This window comes from Somniosus microcephalus, chromosome 1, assembly GCF_052327205.1.
Source record: "Somniosus microcephalus isolate GS21.2 chromosome 1, FLI_Smic_1.0, whole genome shotgun sequence".
Taxonomy (NCBI): Eukaryota; Metazoa; Chordata; class Chondrichthyes; order Squaliformes; family Somniosidae; genus Somniosus; species Somniosus microcephalus.
The window spans coordinates 422,115,524-422,134,294 of NC_140987.1; the positions used below are offsets into that span (position 1 = coordinate 422,115,524).

Genomic DNA, 18,771 nt, shown 5'->3' on the forward strand with positions numbered 1-18,771 from the left:
TGCTCTTTTTTTCCATAGTTGAATGTGGCAATGCTGCCTCCAGCTTGCCTTGCTCTCAAGAATTTAATTCATTTTGCTTTAAATTTCCACCCCTCCCATACCTTTACATGGTCCATTCCTGACTCATCCCTTCCTTTCTCTTCTTGAACTTCTCTCTCTATATATATCTCTCTATGGGGATAGTCTGTCCACTGACTTTTATTACAACCCCACTAACTCTCACAACTACCTGGATTATAGTTCTTCCCACCCCACCTCTTGTAAGGCTGCCATTCTCTTCTCCCAGTTTCTTTGTCTGTATCGCATCTACTCTGATGATGCCATCTTCCACACCAGAGCTTCTGAAATTACCTCCTTTTTTCTCAGCCAAGTATTCCCCTTCACCATGTTTAATAGGACCCTTGACCGAATCCATCCCATGTCCTATGCTTCTGTCCTCACCTGTTCTCTTCCCCCCCCCCCCCCCCTCCCCATCAACCATGAAAGGGGCTCCCCTGCCCTCATCATCTTCCCCTCCAGCCTCTGCATTCAACAAATCATCATCTGCCATTTTTGCCACCTCCCAAATGATCCCACCACCAAACCTATCTCTGCCTCCCCCCATGAGCATTCCAAAAGGTGCGTTCCTTCTGTGACACTCTGGTTTACTCTTCCATCACCCCTACCACTTGCTGCCCTTCCCCGGCACCTTCCTATTCAAGTGTGGGAGATTCAATACCTGTCCATTCACCTCTCTGCACAGCACTGTCCAGGGCCACAAACGCTCTTTCCCCTGATACTGGGCATGATCTGACGTAGTGCTGCACCAGGTAGTACCTTTAGCCTCTAGGCTGTCTGGGAAGCTTGCCTTTTGTATATTGTCTGAATCACCATCTTTTCCTCCCCACTCCCCAAAATAAAATAAACTGCAGAAAAAAAGCTGTCATGACAGAATTCTAACTAACATTTTGTGGTTAAATGTCATGTTTTCTTTCTCCACAGGTTAGTAGCAAAGATGAAGATTTTTTGGATCTTTCAGTTGATGTAGAACAAAATACTTCAATAACTCATTGTTTAAGGTAGGTATGTAAAGGTTTCTAAGCACATATATTATTAGAGACAATATATATTCTGCTTGACGCACGTTCATACTGAAAGACTAGAGATACGGAAGAATTATTTACATATTTCTGAAAGGTATCTTACCCACGTTCCTAAAGTGCTATTTAGTTTCTCAAATTGCAAATCTATCTATTCAGATTGAACTCGTTTTTGAGTTGTCTAGTTTCAGCTCAAATGGTTTGAGTGTGGGCGTTTGGTCAATGCAGCTGATCCAACTGCAGATAGCATAGTGACCAAATGAAGGTGGGCATTGTCACATCTGCTCCATTAGTAATAGCAGTAACCGTTCACATTAAAATCAGGTTGCATTTTAACATTAGCTTACCTTAAAGGATGAAAACGAATACGAAGAACTTAGGAGAGAAATTAAAAACCCATTAGGAAGGCAAAGAGAAATTCCAAAATCGACTTATCAAGGAATATAAAAAGAAATAAGTGTTCTATAGACAAATAAATAAATATATAACATCACTAAAATAGATTATCTAATCATTTATCTCATTGCTGTTTGTGGGACCTTGCTGTGCGCAAATTGGCTGCTGTGTTTCCATACATTACAACAGTGACTAAATGTCAAAAGCACTCAATTGGCTGTGAAGTGCTTTGGGATGTCTTGAAAGGTACTATAGAAATGCAAGTTTGTTCTTGCCTCATTCTTTTGAATTTTCTGTTGGTATCCATTTCCACTGGTTCTGTGGGCCATTTGATCAATGCACTCGCCACCCTCCTGTATAAAATAGATCAGTCTAAACTGTTCACTTTTCCTCTGAGTTGGAGTCCATGTCACCTTTAGTATAAATTTGATTGAATTGGAAGTGAGTAAAAATGGTCTATGAATCCAGATTGGGATTTTATTTTTATTCAAACGAGATAAACCCCACGTAATATGAATTGAGGTTATGGATAACACAAGTGATTTCATTAGAGAACGGTGCTTATTAAGAATGGAATATTTGATTGTGGTGCGCCTTGAGCCTAAATGGAGACCTGGTTACTGTTCAAATTATCCTCATTTTGAACTGATTTTATCTAACTGAGTTGGTTCTCGGTGATTTAAATTTGAAAGTGTTAAATGTTAGGGATGGTGTTTATAAACAGAAAAATTTACATATTTTGTAAAGGTGTAAATAAAAGCTCTTTCTTGCTAACTGGTGATTGGCCATCCTGATCATTATGCACAGAAGTATGAGGGACAATTCAGAGTTACAGATGAAGGTAATGTTTATCAATCGATAGTACAGTTTCAATAGATGGTTGGAATAAGTGGAAGTACACTTATTGCCTATGAATCTTTCCTTGCCTGTTTGGATTGCAGCTCAACTCTCTGAATTCCCCTTATAGTCTTGAGATGCATTCCCCTTATAGTCTTGAGATGCCTGCTTGCACCTCCTTGCCTCGCTGCTTGCCAAACACCTTGGTTCCAGCCATGTGGGCTCTGCTGCTTTTTCTAGGTTGTGAGGCTGACCAACCCCATGGTACAACTTTATGGTCAGGCTGTGATCTTACATTGGGTATCCTTATGCTGAACCCACTTTCTCTCCACCCACGTCCCTTCTTTACTCACATGGAATTCTTCTGCCAAAACTGGCTGTCTTTTCCAACTGTGACTTTTATGGGTCTCTTCCCTCTCCCATACTTCTCCTCTCCCCTTCCCTCCTCTCCCCTCTATCTCTCACACATACACACACTCCCTCTCCATCTCATGCACACACTGCTCAATTGCTTTCCATCTGAATTTATCACGAAGATAACAAGCTGCAGCTTACCGGCTGCTCCAAGCTCCAGCGGGGCGGCTGTGTGGTTGAGTCCTTGATTTCCATCTGTTGTGGCTATTCAGAGGAATCCATCTCCCTAGAGAGAGATTTATGTGCCAGAGTCCAACCAGCAGACATTTGCTGTCAAGCTATGAGACCCACTATCTTCAAGTACAACCCTTTTACATAGAGTTAAATATTGTGGTTTGGCAGTTTTTTTGAAAGTGCATTTGCTAGCTTGTTATTTGTGAAATGTAGGCAGAGAATTCTGTCCATGATGTCTGAACAGTCGTTTTAATGGGCAGTTTTTCTGATATTTAGAGAGATTTTCTACATTTTATTTAGATTTGTCTCTAAGGAGTTCCTCAATTTGGCTTCGTGGATTAAGGCAGCACCTAGGTAGTACTACACTATACAAACCAGAATTTTTATGGATTTGATTATTAGTCTTTGCTGAGTTTAGCTGATGGTGGTTGGGGTGCTACAGTTGGCCTGTTAGGACCATCCCAGACCAGAGATGGAAAACCATCGGCCTTTCTCAATTGCTATCCAGTAATTTCTGCTTCTATGTGTGGATATTGGATGAAACTAGGATTGGGCTCCGCTTTGATGCTGTCTAAGGTTGAATCATCTGTTTATGAAGAATAGCTGCTTGGCTGGTGTACTAGATAGATTGATACCATGGAACAATATCTCGGTGTATTAATCATGGTGTGCAGCAACAATTTGCACGCAAGCATATGTTGTTTGATCTACCATGTTATGTTTTAATGTTTTTGTTGGTACAATAAACAGCACGCTTGATTTCAACTGGTGCAAAATGTGGCTCTAATAAGCAAATGAATTCGAAATTGTAAATAGTTTAGAAAGGAAGAAAAGTTGATGCAGGATTGAAGATGTGCTGTTCAAGTCTAGATGATTACCTGCACTATAGACGTTTCTTAAGGTGTTACAGTCTATATAATTAAATATCTTTACAAAAGAAAGATAAAGGATCTGCAACAAACAAATTACTTTGTAACTGGCAAGTATTAAATAGTGGCAGTGTAGAGTTTTCAGATGACTGGCATTGCTTAAGTATATTATAGTTTTATTCTTCATGGCTGTACAGTATTTAGTGCTACTTATTGTCACACTTTAAAAGACAGTTATGTTTTTTTCCCTGCTGACATGGTTTTGCAGAACACCAAATATCTAGCTGGTTCTAAAAGTTACTGAAGTCCAAAATGCAAGCTTTTGGGCAAGGGCAAAAATTAATAGTTGAGTTTTTCATTTTCAGACCCTCTTTGAAGAGAGGTTAAGCATCTTCACAAAATATCATTATGCAGCCTGTGAGATCAATTTACTAGATTTAAAATTTAGAAGTACCCATTTTCAGTCACTGTAAAATGAGCATGAAAGCATGGAATGAGGAAAAATCTTTTGGCCCACCAATCCTGCTTCTTCCACAGAGTGCACAATTGATCCTATTATGGACTTTACCTCGCCCAACGTGTGCTAACCTTTACTCAGCCTATGGGAAGGCCTCTGCTGAAACTGGATCACTGCCATTATAGTCATGGGAGGCTTACCTACTAAAGCAATTTTTGGTATGTGCTCATCTGTGGAAAAATGAGCCCTGCTCAAGATGAGGTCATGATCATTCACCTTTGTTTCTTGATAAGAAGTGAGACTAAGGAGACGTAATTGTGTCAAAAATATTTCCAAAGTTTTAATTTTTCGAAGTAAATGCTACTTTATCTAATTTTACTTTAGGAAACAGGACATTTTCTGTGTTTTTCCACTGCTGGGTGCATACCTGTGATAGCAACATCAGGTAAGCTTTTTATTACTGAGATGATGGCAATTCAGTTTCAATTAAACTGAAGTTCCCCAGTGCTTTTCTATCCCTTCAGTAATCTGTGTGACACAGCCGCGCAAAATTCTAAAGCAGCTGAAAATCTTTGATGTGACATGTTCTGAATCAGAATGCCCGCAAGATTATTTCTATATTTTCATTCTTTCCCTTCCCCTGTTACCTGCAAAAAGCTAGGAATGAAGACTGCAGAGGTTTTTTTGGGAGGAGGGAGTAGCAGGGATGAACTTTATTCTTAAGGGGAGCACCATCACTGCTCGGTAATGAATTGCTTTACCACTTTTTACATTCACTGTCGGTGCCACACATCTGAATCAGGTGTTACAGTTAAGTGTGGGGAAAAGTTTTCATTGGTTTTCCTTAATCTTAATCTCTAATGGGTAAAACCCCCTGCACCAGTTATAAAATCAGCAGTTAGGATTTTTCTACATAGCAGGAACAGTCAGAAGCTTTATGTCTTGCTATATACCACCTCCACTTATTATCTAACCCTATGCACTCGTTTTGCTAATGATTTCACTGCATTCATAAATTCCTTCAGATTGTACACATCCATTATTCCTATTGCAGTGCAATTGTTAAATTTTCCATGTCCTTTGAAGGGGCAGTGAAAATATTGTTTTATTCAATCTTTTGAAGACTATTTATGTACATCTCTTGCAAGTCCGACCAACAGCTTGCCTGATAGGTTTGGCAGAAGACCGCCCTTAATTCATTTAGTCTCATCCTCCCAGAATGCTGACCCATTACAATATCTAACTTTCTTAAATTAGTCCAGTACAAGGTCACAAGATAGCTTTAGATGAAGATGCTAACACCTCTATGGCTCCACTCTTTATCCTTCATTTATTGACCTCAGATTTGCTATCTCTTCTGAGCTCAGTTGGAACTCACATCTCCGTTGCAAAATTTTCCTACGAGAAGATCAATTTCCTCTTTTTCTCTTCAACAACTCACTTCTCTGAAAAGGAAAAGTCTGTCCAAGACTTGAATACTGTTCCTATATGTGGAAAGGCTCTTTGAGCACTCCATTTGTCACTACAAACAGGAAAAGCCTAGGCTCTGATGGGCAATTTTTCTCTCGCCTCAATCATTCTTCCTGTTTTAATCTTTTATGTATCTTTCTCTCTGTTTTGTCAGTACTAATATGGTCATTGCTACTCTAATCTTTTATCCTTAAGATATGCCATCCTACATACTCTTCCTACTCTTTCCCCCCCCCCCCCCCCACATGATCTTCCTACTCCTCCCACATGATCTTCCTACTCCCCGCATCTCTATTATGTTGAAGTTAAGACTTATGGCATCCCATTCTACTCAAATTAATTCTCTTCCAGGAACTGAGAACTGTGGAACTCTACTTCCCTCAATCTTTCCATCCAGCATTATCCGGGCTTTTAAATTCTAAGCTTGATATCACCAAGACACTACTTCTTGATTTACTAAAATATCTTTGCTATTGTTTTTAACCCGAGTGTGATGTGTACTATGGGCCTTGACCACTCGTCTAGGTCACAAAAACAACATTTGCAAACTCTTCAGGGAAATAGATTGGAAAAATGAAAAAATGAAATTTATTTTAAGAGTAATTTAGGTTGAAAGTGCACAGATATGTGGACATCAGGCAAGGCCACGATTGGGCTTAGTTGTGATATATCCCAAAATCAAATAATCTGCCAATACTTACTGTTGCCATCACTTACTATCCAGGCACATTGTAGAAGATTGATCTTTCATCTAGGTTTCTGAAAAAAGAACATTAACAAAATGGGCTAAGTGACTGAGAAACAACTACAGCAGCCAGACATATACCCAGGCTCACAGTTTTGAAGTGATAACTATATTTCTTTCTTGTTTCACCATTAAAGCATATTTAATAATTTTCAAAATCTTTTGATGTATCCTGAGTGTGCATCTGTTAATATTTGACTAGTTTACCATTTTTATTCTATAGAGGATTCAGTAACACTGAGACACTATGCAGTGAATACAAGTACTACTGTGAGCAATGTCGCAGTAAACAGGAAGCACAAAAGAGGTGAGCACTTCCATTTTGTAAAACCAAATAAATAATGGTTTTGGTTTACCAAATTTAAAGCTGCTTGAAAAAAGTTATCTTTGAACAGTAATAAGCATATGATTTTTTTGTATATGCTGTAGCTAGATAAATCCACTACTCTGCCTCAGTTTCTTCCTTTAGGATTTATACATCTGGCCTTACTGTATAGTGTCCATAACACCTAACTTGATTATACTGTAACATGATTATGAAAGTGTTATGGCTTAATTGGTGATGTAAAACATATGAATGAGACTGATTATTGTTGAAATAGATTTAGGTACAGGAAACTTTGTTATCCGGAGGCACCGGCAAAAATCAGGAGCTGTTTCGTTAGGTTTTTTTTCTTTTCGTTGTTTTTTTTTTCTTTTCGTTGCTTTTTTCTCAACAGTCAAGCTCTGCAAGGTCTCGCTGAAGCTGTTGCTAAGCTACAGAGACGCTTGCAAGGTATGGCCGACTGTTTAGAAGCTGTTGCTAAGCAACAGGGTTTGTTGCCAGATACAGAGCTCAAAATCTCCGTATGTTTCAGCATTAGCGCTGGTTTGTCCGGCAGTTTTGATGGGACGGCAACAGCTCGGTGCCGGATAGCACAAAGTTTCCTGTACACCATAAATTCTGAAGTTCCAAAGTATATCTGTTTCATATCCTACTGTGAATTGAAATGTGTACAAACTGGTAAAACAACGTTATTTTATTTCTTCTCCACTCTTCCTTTTGCAGAATGAGGGTGAAGAAACTGCCAATGATTCTTGCTTTGCATTTGAAAAGGTTCAAATACATGGATCAGCTCCATCGATACACTAAACTCTCTTACAGGGTGGTTTTTCCCCTGGAGTTGAGACTCTTTAACACATCAGGGGATGCCACCAATCCAGACCGAATGTATGATCTTGTAGCTGTAGTTGTTCACTGCGGCAGGTAATTTGACTGCTGTGTTTTCTCCAGAATCAACGGAAAGCCTGTTGTTGTATTTTTCTGAGATACTCTGCATGCAAATGATATTTTTGAAGTTCAAGTATTCTTTTTGCCGTAGCAAAGCATTTCATATTTAAGTGGTAACCTGTAGTGTAGAGCCGATACATTGGCATATTAATGTGGGTGGTACTGGGTGAATACAGATTACATTATTCAGTCAGTGCATATGTTAGATTTTTAATGATCTAATCTTGCATTGTTAGAGTTGAATCCTTGCAACAAAATCCCAAATGTGTACAGTACAGCAAGCTGGTTGATTCTTTAGCTCATCAATGTAGAATATATTCCCAAATTAGTATCGCTCTGTCATGGTCATCTCCATCTGGTTGATGCAGATAGAAAGGAGTTTAGAAGTTGCACTAGTGTCATTGATGGCTCTAAACAAGCTCCGGGGTTGATGTCCCAGGTTTCCCATTTGAGAAAAATCATCACATTCTTTAGGTAGTTGAAATGGAAAACTAGAAAAACAAAATGCACAAAACAAATGGACTGCAGAGAAGCTCATCTCTTGTTCCTGGGCTTGATACAATGACAAGATGAAGGAGGGTACAGGACTGCCTAATATCTGCTAGAATCTCCACATCAGTAGAGAGAGATGGCTAGACTGTCGGTTCTCCACAAGATCATGATTGAAGATGATAAAATGCAGTGTTAACTAGCACTTGCTAAATCATTGTTATAGTGTGGGAAGATTCTGAGGTTGTGCATTTGTCACTCCTGCATAAATTCTTCAATTTATCTCTGCTCTCCGTAGCTACCAGGGTCAGTTTTACAAGACATTGCTTCTCATTGTAGATGTCTACATTATCACCCACTTTTTTAAAAACAAAATTGAATTTTGTGTTCATCAAAGTGGTAGTGGGAAATTGAATATTTCAAGTCCACAGAGTCAACATCAAGCAGTCCAAGGCCAGAAATAGCATAAATAAAACCCCTTCTACACTGCACAACAAAGTGCCTCATCCCTAACTTCAGAAAGAGTCTCTGTGTGGCATTTACCATTTTCCCCATTATATAACACATTGGTCCTTGCTGTAGTTGTCTTCATCTCCAACCATCCTGTGGCCTCTGAGTGAGATAACGAATTTAGCATTAAATTGGGGGAATTTGTGCTTTGAACCCATGCCCACTTGGAACTCATTTGAGATTGCCCAATGTGTGTGTGTGTGTAATATATATATCTTGCTTCCACACTAAAAATGAGTTCTCAGGTGACTGATGAGTCCAATGCGGGACCTACAGTTTCTGTCACAGGTGGGGCAGACGGTGGTTGAAGGGGCGGGTGTGTGGGGTGCTTGGGTTGACATGCGCTCCTTCCGCTGTTTGCGCTTGGCTTCCGCTTGCTCCCGGCGAAGAGATTCGAGGTGTTCGGCGCCTTCCCGGATGCTTCTCCTCCACTTTGTGCAGGCTTGGGCCAGGGATTCCAAGGTGTCGGTGGGGATGTTGCACTTTTTCAAGGAGGCCTTGAGGGTGTCCTTGAAGCGTTTCCTCTGCCCACTGGGGCTCTCTTGCCTATAAAATTCTGTCAGGCCTGGACAGACTAGATGCAGGAAGGATGTTTATGATGGCCGGTGAGTCCAGAACCAGGGGTCATAGTCTAAGGATAAGGGGTAAGCCATTTAGGACTGAAATGAGGAGGAATTTCTTCACCCAGAGAGTGGTGAACCTGTGGAATTCTCTGCCACAGAGGGCGGTGGAGGCCAGTTCATTAAATATATTCAAAAAAGAGTTGGATATATTTCTTAAGGCTATAGGGATCAAGGGATATGGGGAGAAGGCAGGGACAGGGTACTGAATTTGGATGATCAGCCATGATCTCATTGAATGGCGGAGCAGGGCCGAATGGCCTACTCCTGCTCCTATCTTCTATGTTTCTATGTATTACTATCCAGTTCCATTTGTAGGAAAGTGCATGTGTGGATCGCAGGTTAGGGTAGAATTGGCTCAAGCATGACTGTCTCTCCCTCCCCCTCAGGCATGATCAGTGGAACCATACCTCAGCATGAGTTGCTGCTTTCCAGAGAGGAGGAGGGAAAATAACATGTTTTCTAGATTTGTAGAGTATTTTAAGACACCAGTAAAGGTACCAACTCTTGTGCCACCTATATATAATTACAATTTCCCTAATTACAATAGGTAGACTATATTTTCTAACATATTTAGAATGTTGCATCCCATATTTTATATACATTTTTGTTTGAAAGATTACAAATATAGATAGTGTGTACATACATATGATACATATCTCACACTTCCTGTAAGTATCACACTTGCTTCCTATAACACTTCTTTATCGCACTTTGTTTGTAGCATCTGTATTCTAAATCAGCATATTCTCTGACTATATATGCCAGTATATATTAAAAGCCTTGCGTATTCCTATCACACCTATGTCCATCATGCTTTTTTAACATACTAGTTCCATCATGCCTATCTATCATACTTTTCAACCATTCATTTTACAAGTTAGGTGGTGCTGTTGCTCACTGCAATCTGTGCTGTACTCCACAGGCCTAATGCTGGCTCCACCCACTGCCACTGGCTGCCCCCCTCCCCAAACCCTCCCCCATTACCCTCCACTGCCACAACACCAACCCAATGTGGCACTGAAAAAACTCACCTACACTTCCACATGGTTAAAATACATGTTCCTAGTCATTGCTGGGAGCTGGCTTCTAAGTGCATCAATACTTTTCAAATCCGTATCGACTTAAAGAACTCAAAAACCAGTTCCTGGTATTGGCAAGGAGGTCATGGCGAGGGTAGGATTTCTTCAAAGGGTTTCTGTAACAGTGGGCAATCTTTTTATTTAGACTAAATACTCAGTGGTGCGGGACGGGGCGGGGGGCAGTGTTGAGGTCAAAATGGGAAAGAGAAATGGCATGATTTACCCCTCCGTCATGATGGGTAAAATGCTTCTTAAGTATTTCTTGACAAATGAGTGCAGCTGAGTTCCCCCAAATCACTTGTCAGGATACCCTTTTATGAAATTGCCCACCACACCACCTGTTATGACTAGATGTCTCACCCTTCTCTGATCCCTCCCCACTGCCAACTGGCCACCAGGAAATCCCCTATCACAGTTCATTTTTAGTTGCGCCCTGTAACCACCTCCATACCATGCAACCTCCTGTTTCTAATGCTCCCAAACCTCACTACCGCCACACCCAGTCTACCTTCCGACTACTGTCACAGCCAGCACTCCCTTTCATGTTTCACACCTCCGGATTCATCTCCCACCCTCTTCTCCCCAAATTTTGCTATTACCTGACACCTCGTTCCTCCTCCTGCCAGATCCTGCTTTGCTAAAGCTCTGAATCCCATGAGCCACCCCTCCCAGTGTTTGATCAACTCCCCTTTTTTTTCAGACCCTTTCACGCAACCCCCTCAGTGCTCTCACACCCAAGACCTCTGCTCCTAAACTGCAGAATCACTCTCGCAACACTGCTAACCCGTACACCACAGCCCATGTCCCCAGTATTGCTATAGGGAGTTTCAACAACTTACCTCCTACCTCTCTCTAATCTGTAAAATCTTTCCTACCTTTTTTTTTTCCTGTATCCTCGGCTTTTAAAAAGGAAAAAGGCTAATTAACTGCATAGTTAAACTAACTTTGCATACCATCAAGGTCACAGATTTACTCTTTTTTTTCCATGCAAACAGGTACATAAGCCTAGAATTCTAGCCAGGAGTTATCAATAACACTTCTGCAATGCTTTGTAATAACACAGTTTGACTTAAGTTATTGTAAATTAGTAACTTACATATGTTATACATTTTATAACTTATCCTCTGACTTACCATGAATAACGGCATGGAAGGTCCACTAGTAATAATGTATACTTCTTTTCCTTATAGTGGTCCTAATCGTGGACATTATATCACCATTGTAAAGAGCCATGGTTTCTGGTTGCTCTTTGATGACGATATTGTGGAGGTAATTGCTTCTGCTTATGATCTTTAGCCCATTGTTGCATGGCTCCTTAATGATTCTTTTTGCTGCTGTAACCTTGTATGGAAAAATCCCAAAATACTAAAGAGACAGTGAATATTCCACTGACTGGCAGAAGTCATCCCATCGTTTCAGCAGCTGCTGCCAGTTTTATGGTTTAAAAAAAGAGTTCCATCTGCACTGTAAAGGAAATAAATAAAGGAAAGCTCCAGGGTCATTGCCCTCTATGGGGAAAAGATCTACATTTGTTTGTGTAACAGTATCTGTGCCTACTTGTTGCCACTTACAACTCTGATTCACTTTTTTAAAGCTTTTTTCTTTGAACAAGGAACTGAGGAACTTCAGTTATGAGGAGAGGTTGGAAAAGTTAGGACTGTTCTCCTTAGAACAGAGAAGGTTAAGAGGTGACCTAATGGAGGTTTTCAAGATAAGTTTTGAAAGAGTAGATAGAGAACAATTATTCCCTCTGAGTGGGTCAATAACCAGCGGTCATAGATTTAAAAACATTGGCAAAAGATTTAGCAGGGAGATGAGAAGACATGTTTTCACTGAGTTGTCAGGATTTGGCTGGCTCTGCCTGAAAAGGTGGTGGAAGCTGATTCCATAAATAATTTTAAAAGGGAGTTGGGCAGGTATCTCGGGATGAGGAACTTGCAGGGTTACGGACAAAAAGCGGGGCTGTAGGATTAAGCACGACTGCTCTTTCAAAGAGGCAGCACAGATGGGCCAAATGGCGGCCTCCTGTTCTGTAAGTTTCTGTGAAAAAGGTAACTCATTCCCCAGTGGTCATTTCCTAGTTGTATTAATCTTTGTTTTTAGATTAACAGGGTAATATTAAAGTCACATTCAGGTTTCATGAAATTTAAGAGAAAACAGATAGCAATACACTGCACATGTGGTTGACACCGATTACACATTGTTTAATAATCCCGTTTATAAAACATCATTGTCATTTAGCAATGTTTCTCTTGTAGAGTATTGAGGGCTACTTCCAAGTCCATTTGATAACCTGCTTTGCAAAAGAAATGACACAAAAATAGGAAATTTACTATTTAATACTATAATACAGAAAATGTACAGTAGGTCCATCAGCATCTGAAAGGTCAAGAGGTTTGCTGAGGAGCAGTTTCCGTTTGTAACATCAAATGAAGTTCTGCAGTGTCTCTTGCAATATCAGATACTCTTAGCTGCTGTGTATTTCCAGCATTTTCTGTTTTTATTTCAGATTTCCAACATGTAAAGTTGGAAATCCTGCATATGGTCAGCAATTTTAAAACTTTAAAAATCCCATCTTGCTGCATTTAGAATGTAGTAATAATATTGAACTTCTAGTTCCTGCTAAAATGTGCCAGATCCACAAATTTAGCTGTGTATTTTAAAAAATACATTGGATAAATTGCTATAAATTTAATGATATCTACTTTATTTACCTGAAGTCTAGTATGTGTCTTGTATTGAGTTAGCATATCATCTGCCTTTTTGATTTGGAAAGGTTTCTGAGTATGTTGTTTGTTCCTGCTCTTTCTCCACTATTTCTTTGTCCCCGAATATCATAAAATAAAAATGATTTTTAATTTTTGTAGTACTGTAACAAAAATACCAGTGGAACAAAAGTTTAATATTAAAGCTAAATGTTTCTTTCCAATTGCAGAAAATAGATGCCCAAGCTATTGAAGAATTCTATGGGTTAACATCAGACATCTCCAAAAACTCTGAATCAGGTTATATTCTTTTCTACCAATCAAGGGACTAAGAAATTTGAAGTAGGAATTACTTGTCATCCTAAAGGAAGCTGGTGCTCAGCGGCATTTCCCACAGAGGCTGTGGGACAGGATTTGACTGAAAAGAACGATGAACAGCAAGGGTTTTTTTTGGTATGCAGGCTGAGAGTGTGAATGTATGCTGACAGCATGACGGCACAAGACATTTGTGTTACTTATCACATTCTTCCTGTTGCTATGTACTAGCTTCCAAAATCATTGTACGCTATTTAGGGGAAGAAAAAAAAAAGACTTACAAGTTTGTCCAACTGCTTTTTTTTGTAACATAAATTTCTTTTTAAAGCTGGTTTTCAATAATATCATTTGACTTTCTAAAGTTTTAACATATTTGACACTACTCTGTAAATTATTTAGTTTATTAATGTATTAAGTCAATTGATTTCAGTGTTAAAAACATTCTGATATGGTGAACATTGATTTTTTTTTTAAACTACTTCTGACTGCTTTTTTAAGATATCATTTTCTTTTTAAAGAATACATTCTTTTATTTCCCCCCCCCCCCCCCCTACAAAATCATGGGGGTTCAATTAAATTATGATTACTGTTAAATTTTTATGCTTATGAAGCATATTGGCTTGCAGTAGAACTAGTGTGATCAGGGCTATATTTGACAACAGGTGCTGCTGAATCTTTACTTTTTTGCAACAAACCAGACAAAATTATGCATATGTAGAAGGTTATGGGAGTGGAAGGAAATTTAAAACCTGAGTGTTTCTTTCAATTTTAAGGTGTGTTCATTAGTTCAATTTTAATTTTACCCCACCTTGACTCCAACTAGCTTAAATCCTTACCCCCCCCCCCCCCCCCCAATGCCCCTCCCCGACACACTGGTATATGAACACTTCATTGGTGACTAATGGGCCAAACACAGTGTTAATGATGGCACTGTGAACGCAAACTCCAGCTTCTGTAATAGAAAGTTATTCAGGTCATCAGAGGCGTGTATTTTGTATATTGGGTTCAACATTTTTACAAAGTGTGTGATTTGAAAACTTACAAGATATACTATTGCGAGAGATGTACTATAGATTGAAAACCTGTTACAAAGTGCACTTTTGATACAGATTTATAAGTATCTGAACAGGCATAACTTATGAGGTGTGTTTTGACACAGTCTTGTATTCCAAGGACCCTGCCTGTGTTGAATAAAGGTAACATGTGGTCCAAAAGAAATGGCTGTAGTGGTTCTATGAGTTGCAGTAGAATGTATAAAATTGGCCAAATAAGGCTCTAGTTTAATGAGTGAACTTGAATTAGCTGTGGGTAATGATTTGATGACCAGTTTGTATGTTGTATCTTCCTATTTCTGTTTCATTCTTTTAGCCTTTCTGTGCCTTGCACCATGCCCATCATCAGAGCCAACTGGCTCTCAAGTACCTACCACTGTAACTTGAGAACTGGTTTCTTGGAAGGGTAAGGGAGCAGCTCTGAAAGACTGACGGGTATCCTTCCCACAATGGATCTGGCTTTCATTCGCTGCCTCCCCGTGTCGGCACAGCTGACAGCAGATACTTGTCATGTGGGAAACATGTTGCAAACCTTGACCTTGCCACTATGTGGTACAGACCATTGAAGCTCCAGCACACTGTATCACTGAATTATTTTAATGTTAAATTCTTGTGTTAGCTTGTGAAGTGTACAGTTCACCGAACTGATGTGAATAGTTTCTTAATGTGTCTTTCTCTAACAAGTAACAATTGTGATGGTGCTAACAAAGAAAAAAACAGATTGATGAAGAATGAACATTCAGTGACTAAGACTGCTTCCAGTTGTACCTAGGCAGGATAAAATGCACTGTGCTTATCTTAGCTTACTTGCATCATATAATGGAAACAAATATATTGCAGTACTGGGTACAGCAGGTTTAATAAAATTTGCTGTGATGCTGTTCTACATATGGAAATGTTTGATAAAAATTGGTCTGGGATAAGAATTGGAATTAGGATATTTTTCCTGAACCATTTTTTGTCCTTGATCAAGAAAATTAATTTTGATACAATTAATAGCTGCACATTAAGATAACTTAACCATAGGACTCTATTTAAAAGCTATGACATTAAATTTGTGCCATTTAACGTACCATTCTTTGTCAGAGGGAAATAGCTTCCATTATTTTTATACACTAAAATGAATGAATAAATCTAAGCAGGCATTGGATAATGGATATTATGCTTTTAACACCTAGCTAGGTCTGTAATAATTGGTGACACCACAATTTTAATTATAACCTAATTAAGTGATTTCCTCTCATCAGATCCTGGCCCAGTTTAGAAAATGGGCACGTTCAGAACCCTAATTTGCACGTCTGCAAAAATTTGTTCTTGCATTGGATCTTTTGTAAATACCTCAGTAAATTTAAGAATATTGCATAAACAATTCCTCAAAAAAAATATGTACTCTTCCACAGTGCATCTCTAAATAGTGTATGGACATTATTTGCCACCTCAGTAACCTTAAAGTTTTATTGAATTTTTACCAGACTGATAAGTCACTTCCTCCATTTCGTTCTCAAAATAAGCAGCGTGGTAATCATATCTACATCAATAAATACTGATTTATCATCTTGATCAATTGCTTCCTATTGTCACAGTCTTGAGCTGTTCTGAAAATAGTTATGCTGCAAACTTACTCTTCTTTGTTATATCCATGAAAACTGAGATACTTTTATCAAATGCAAACGTGGCAGCTACAGCTCCCAATCACTTGAACTGGAAACAGCTAGAAAACTTCAAAATTGCTGAGTTAGTGAACTAGTTTTGAACTGTAGTATGATCCTGAAGGTTAACTTCAAAAGATGGAATGCAAAATCTTGGAGTACATTTTTCTGCTAAGTTCACAATGACCTGTGCATTTCCGTGTTTTCTGTTATCACATTTTTCAGCGATTTTCCCAAATCCTTGCAGTCAGCGTACCACCAACAGGATTTCTGTGAGCAGTGCTGCTCATATTTTGCAGTGGCTGCGTCCTCGCATCTACCTTAATTGTTGTTTTGGATAATGTGTTGATGGAAATCTAAGGATCAATTTTGTTGGCTCCTGGTTGAGATTCTGGGAAGGTTGGGCATTTAGATCGATTAACAGAATGGGTGTGATCTAGTGAAAGCAGTGCAGCTGGCGGATTTGGTTAAGATTTTGTTTGGTTGTACAGTTGTGTATTTCTTCAGCAATTTATCACCTCCCCATTTATTTATTTGGGCTCCTGAATGTGAGGGATCTCATGATTGGGGTTACAGCCTCTTGATACCCAATGTCAACATCAAGCAGTCCCAAGCTTGGGTATAACAGAGTGAAGCAGACTGAATGCTTTAGATGGCATGAATGAAGTGCTAATGTGACTAGCATATGTGCAAAAAGCAAGAGGCTATTAGTGTGGCAGTTAATTCATTTTGATGGGAATAGCAGTAGGGGAAAGGGCATTTAGACCTGAAACATCGATTGACCAACTTCTGTTTCTCCACAGATGCTGCCTGACCTGAGTTTTCCCAGCCTTTTCTACTTTTGTTTCCAGATTTCTAGCTTTCAGTATTTTCCCTTCAGGAAATTAGACATCTGGTTGTCCCATCACACCAGTTGAATTAAATTGTCAGACATCTCCGAACAAAGTGTTCTTGATCTAAATAACGATGACCACCTTGATTAGTCACCCACAGCCAACTTTACCACAGAACAAAAGAGAATGCACAGGGATGTAGCTGGGGAACACAAATTTAAACTGAGTTACTTAAAGCAATTAAAACTACAGAAAAACTAGTGCTTCATTGTGACATATTTTCTTTTTCTCACACCAGCCATTGTGTATTCTCTGCGTCAGATTGCCAGTTGGTGCTCAATTATGGGCAGTTTTGTACTGTGGGCCCATCCTCAGTGGGAGCTGGAATAAGATTGCCTAAACTAGTTTAAAGCAGACACAAGAGACTTTCATTCCATCATAGTAGACTATATTTGAACCAGTTCCCAGAGGCAGAAGGCCAGCACTACACCAACAATTCTGATTTGTTTTTTCTAATAACAAAAGTTTTTAATGCTATTAGAATTTTTTTTTCTCTACTGGGGAAACAACTGATGGCCTTGGGGCCCATATACGTAATGGAAGGAAGAGTCAACTGGTCAATCTTAAAAATCCCATAAGGGGCTATTGCATTTGCAATCCTTGCCCATGGTGGCCTGAGGTATGTGGAAGATGCTTCCAGCTGAAAATTGAATTCGATCCTACAGGCAATCTCACTTTGAGTATGTACTAGGCATTTTACAGTGCTATGACAGCCAAATCTAATATTGGTACTGAGTCCATGGTAAACTAAAATGTGCAACTTCATTCTATCAAATGCAATTGTACAATTTAAATCAACTGTCCACAAACTTCTTGATATGATCACTCTTGTCTGTCTTCACTGGAGGGTTGTTACGCTATAGTGGGATGTCTTTATTTACTTTTCCCACAATACATACTGTATATATAAATGTTTCTATTCCAAGTTCTTGGATTCCACTCATCCAGATCATCATATCTATAAATAAAGAGTTTATCTTTGCATATACAAGTGCTATAGTTCTTGAAATGGTTTTCTGATTTATTTATGGCCGCACAAAGCTCGGGAAGTGTTTTGTTTGCCCATTTTCCATCATTCTCCCTCCAAGGTTAAAGATCAATACTGTGCCTGTTGAAAGACTTTACTACCTTGAAAAGCTGCAGCTCACAGTAGCTATTTTCTTTGTTGTGGTGTTGGATGCTCTTTAAATTGATTTTTTATTCACAAAACTAGCTGAGGCATTTTTGTATATATTTTCTGAATGCAGTAGACCTATGTGTGTGTCTAGGTGTGTTGAGATGTGTAAATGTCCATACGTGCAGCATGCTGTAAATTGCTCAGTCATGACTCCTGGGAATTCTAGAAATCCCAGTGCCGCAAAAAAAATCATGTAGTCTGATTTTAAGCTATAGTAAGTTGCATGTGTGCCACTGAAATAAGACCATGTGAGAAACCGCACATTGCTTTCCCAGCACATATTTCCTTCAGGGGCGCTTCACTACCTTTTTGTTGTTTGCTGGCCAGATGGCAGGCATTGTTTACAGTTCAAGGTTATGAGATTAAATAACAAACCAATACCAGTATATTTTAACTGCCAAAAGTATCAAATAGGAATAAATCTAAAATTGGCTATATGCATGTTTTTCTCAAAAATAAAATGTTGAAAAATGCTTCATTGATTGACAAACAGTACATTCTATCATTTTGAATCTTGCAATCTTTAGCCTAGAGGAAAAACTCAAAGAATGGATTAGTAAATAACAGA

The 18,771-nt window shown here is 39.1% G+C and overlaps 1 protein-coding gene across 3 annotated transcripts in view; it reads left to right on the forward strand.

Annotated features, from left to right (window-relative positions):
* Positions 1–18,028, forward strand: part of LOC147125232 (ubiquitin carboxyl-terminal hydrolase 12) — a 48,227-nt gene extending 30,199 nt beyond the window's left edge. For all 3 annotated transcript variants that reach the window (XM_085999652.1, XM_085999631.1, XM_085999642.1), the window contains 5 exons: positions 982–1,058; positions 6,665–6,748; positions 7,490–7,687; positions 11,603–11,681; positions 13,348–18,028. In XM_085999652.1, coding sequence (XP_085855778.1) covers positions 982–1,058; positions 6,665–6,748; positions 7,490–7,687; positions 11,603–11,681; positions 13,348–13,449 — 540 coding nt within the window. In that variant the 3' untranslated portion in view covers positions 13,450–18,028. The remainder of the gene's footprint in view (positions 1–981; positions 1,059–6,664; positions 6,749–7,489; positions 7,688–11,602; positions 11,682–13,347) is intronic.
* The last annotated feature ends 743 nt before the right edge of the window (positions 18,029–18,771 follow it).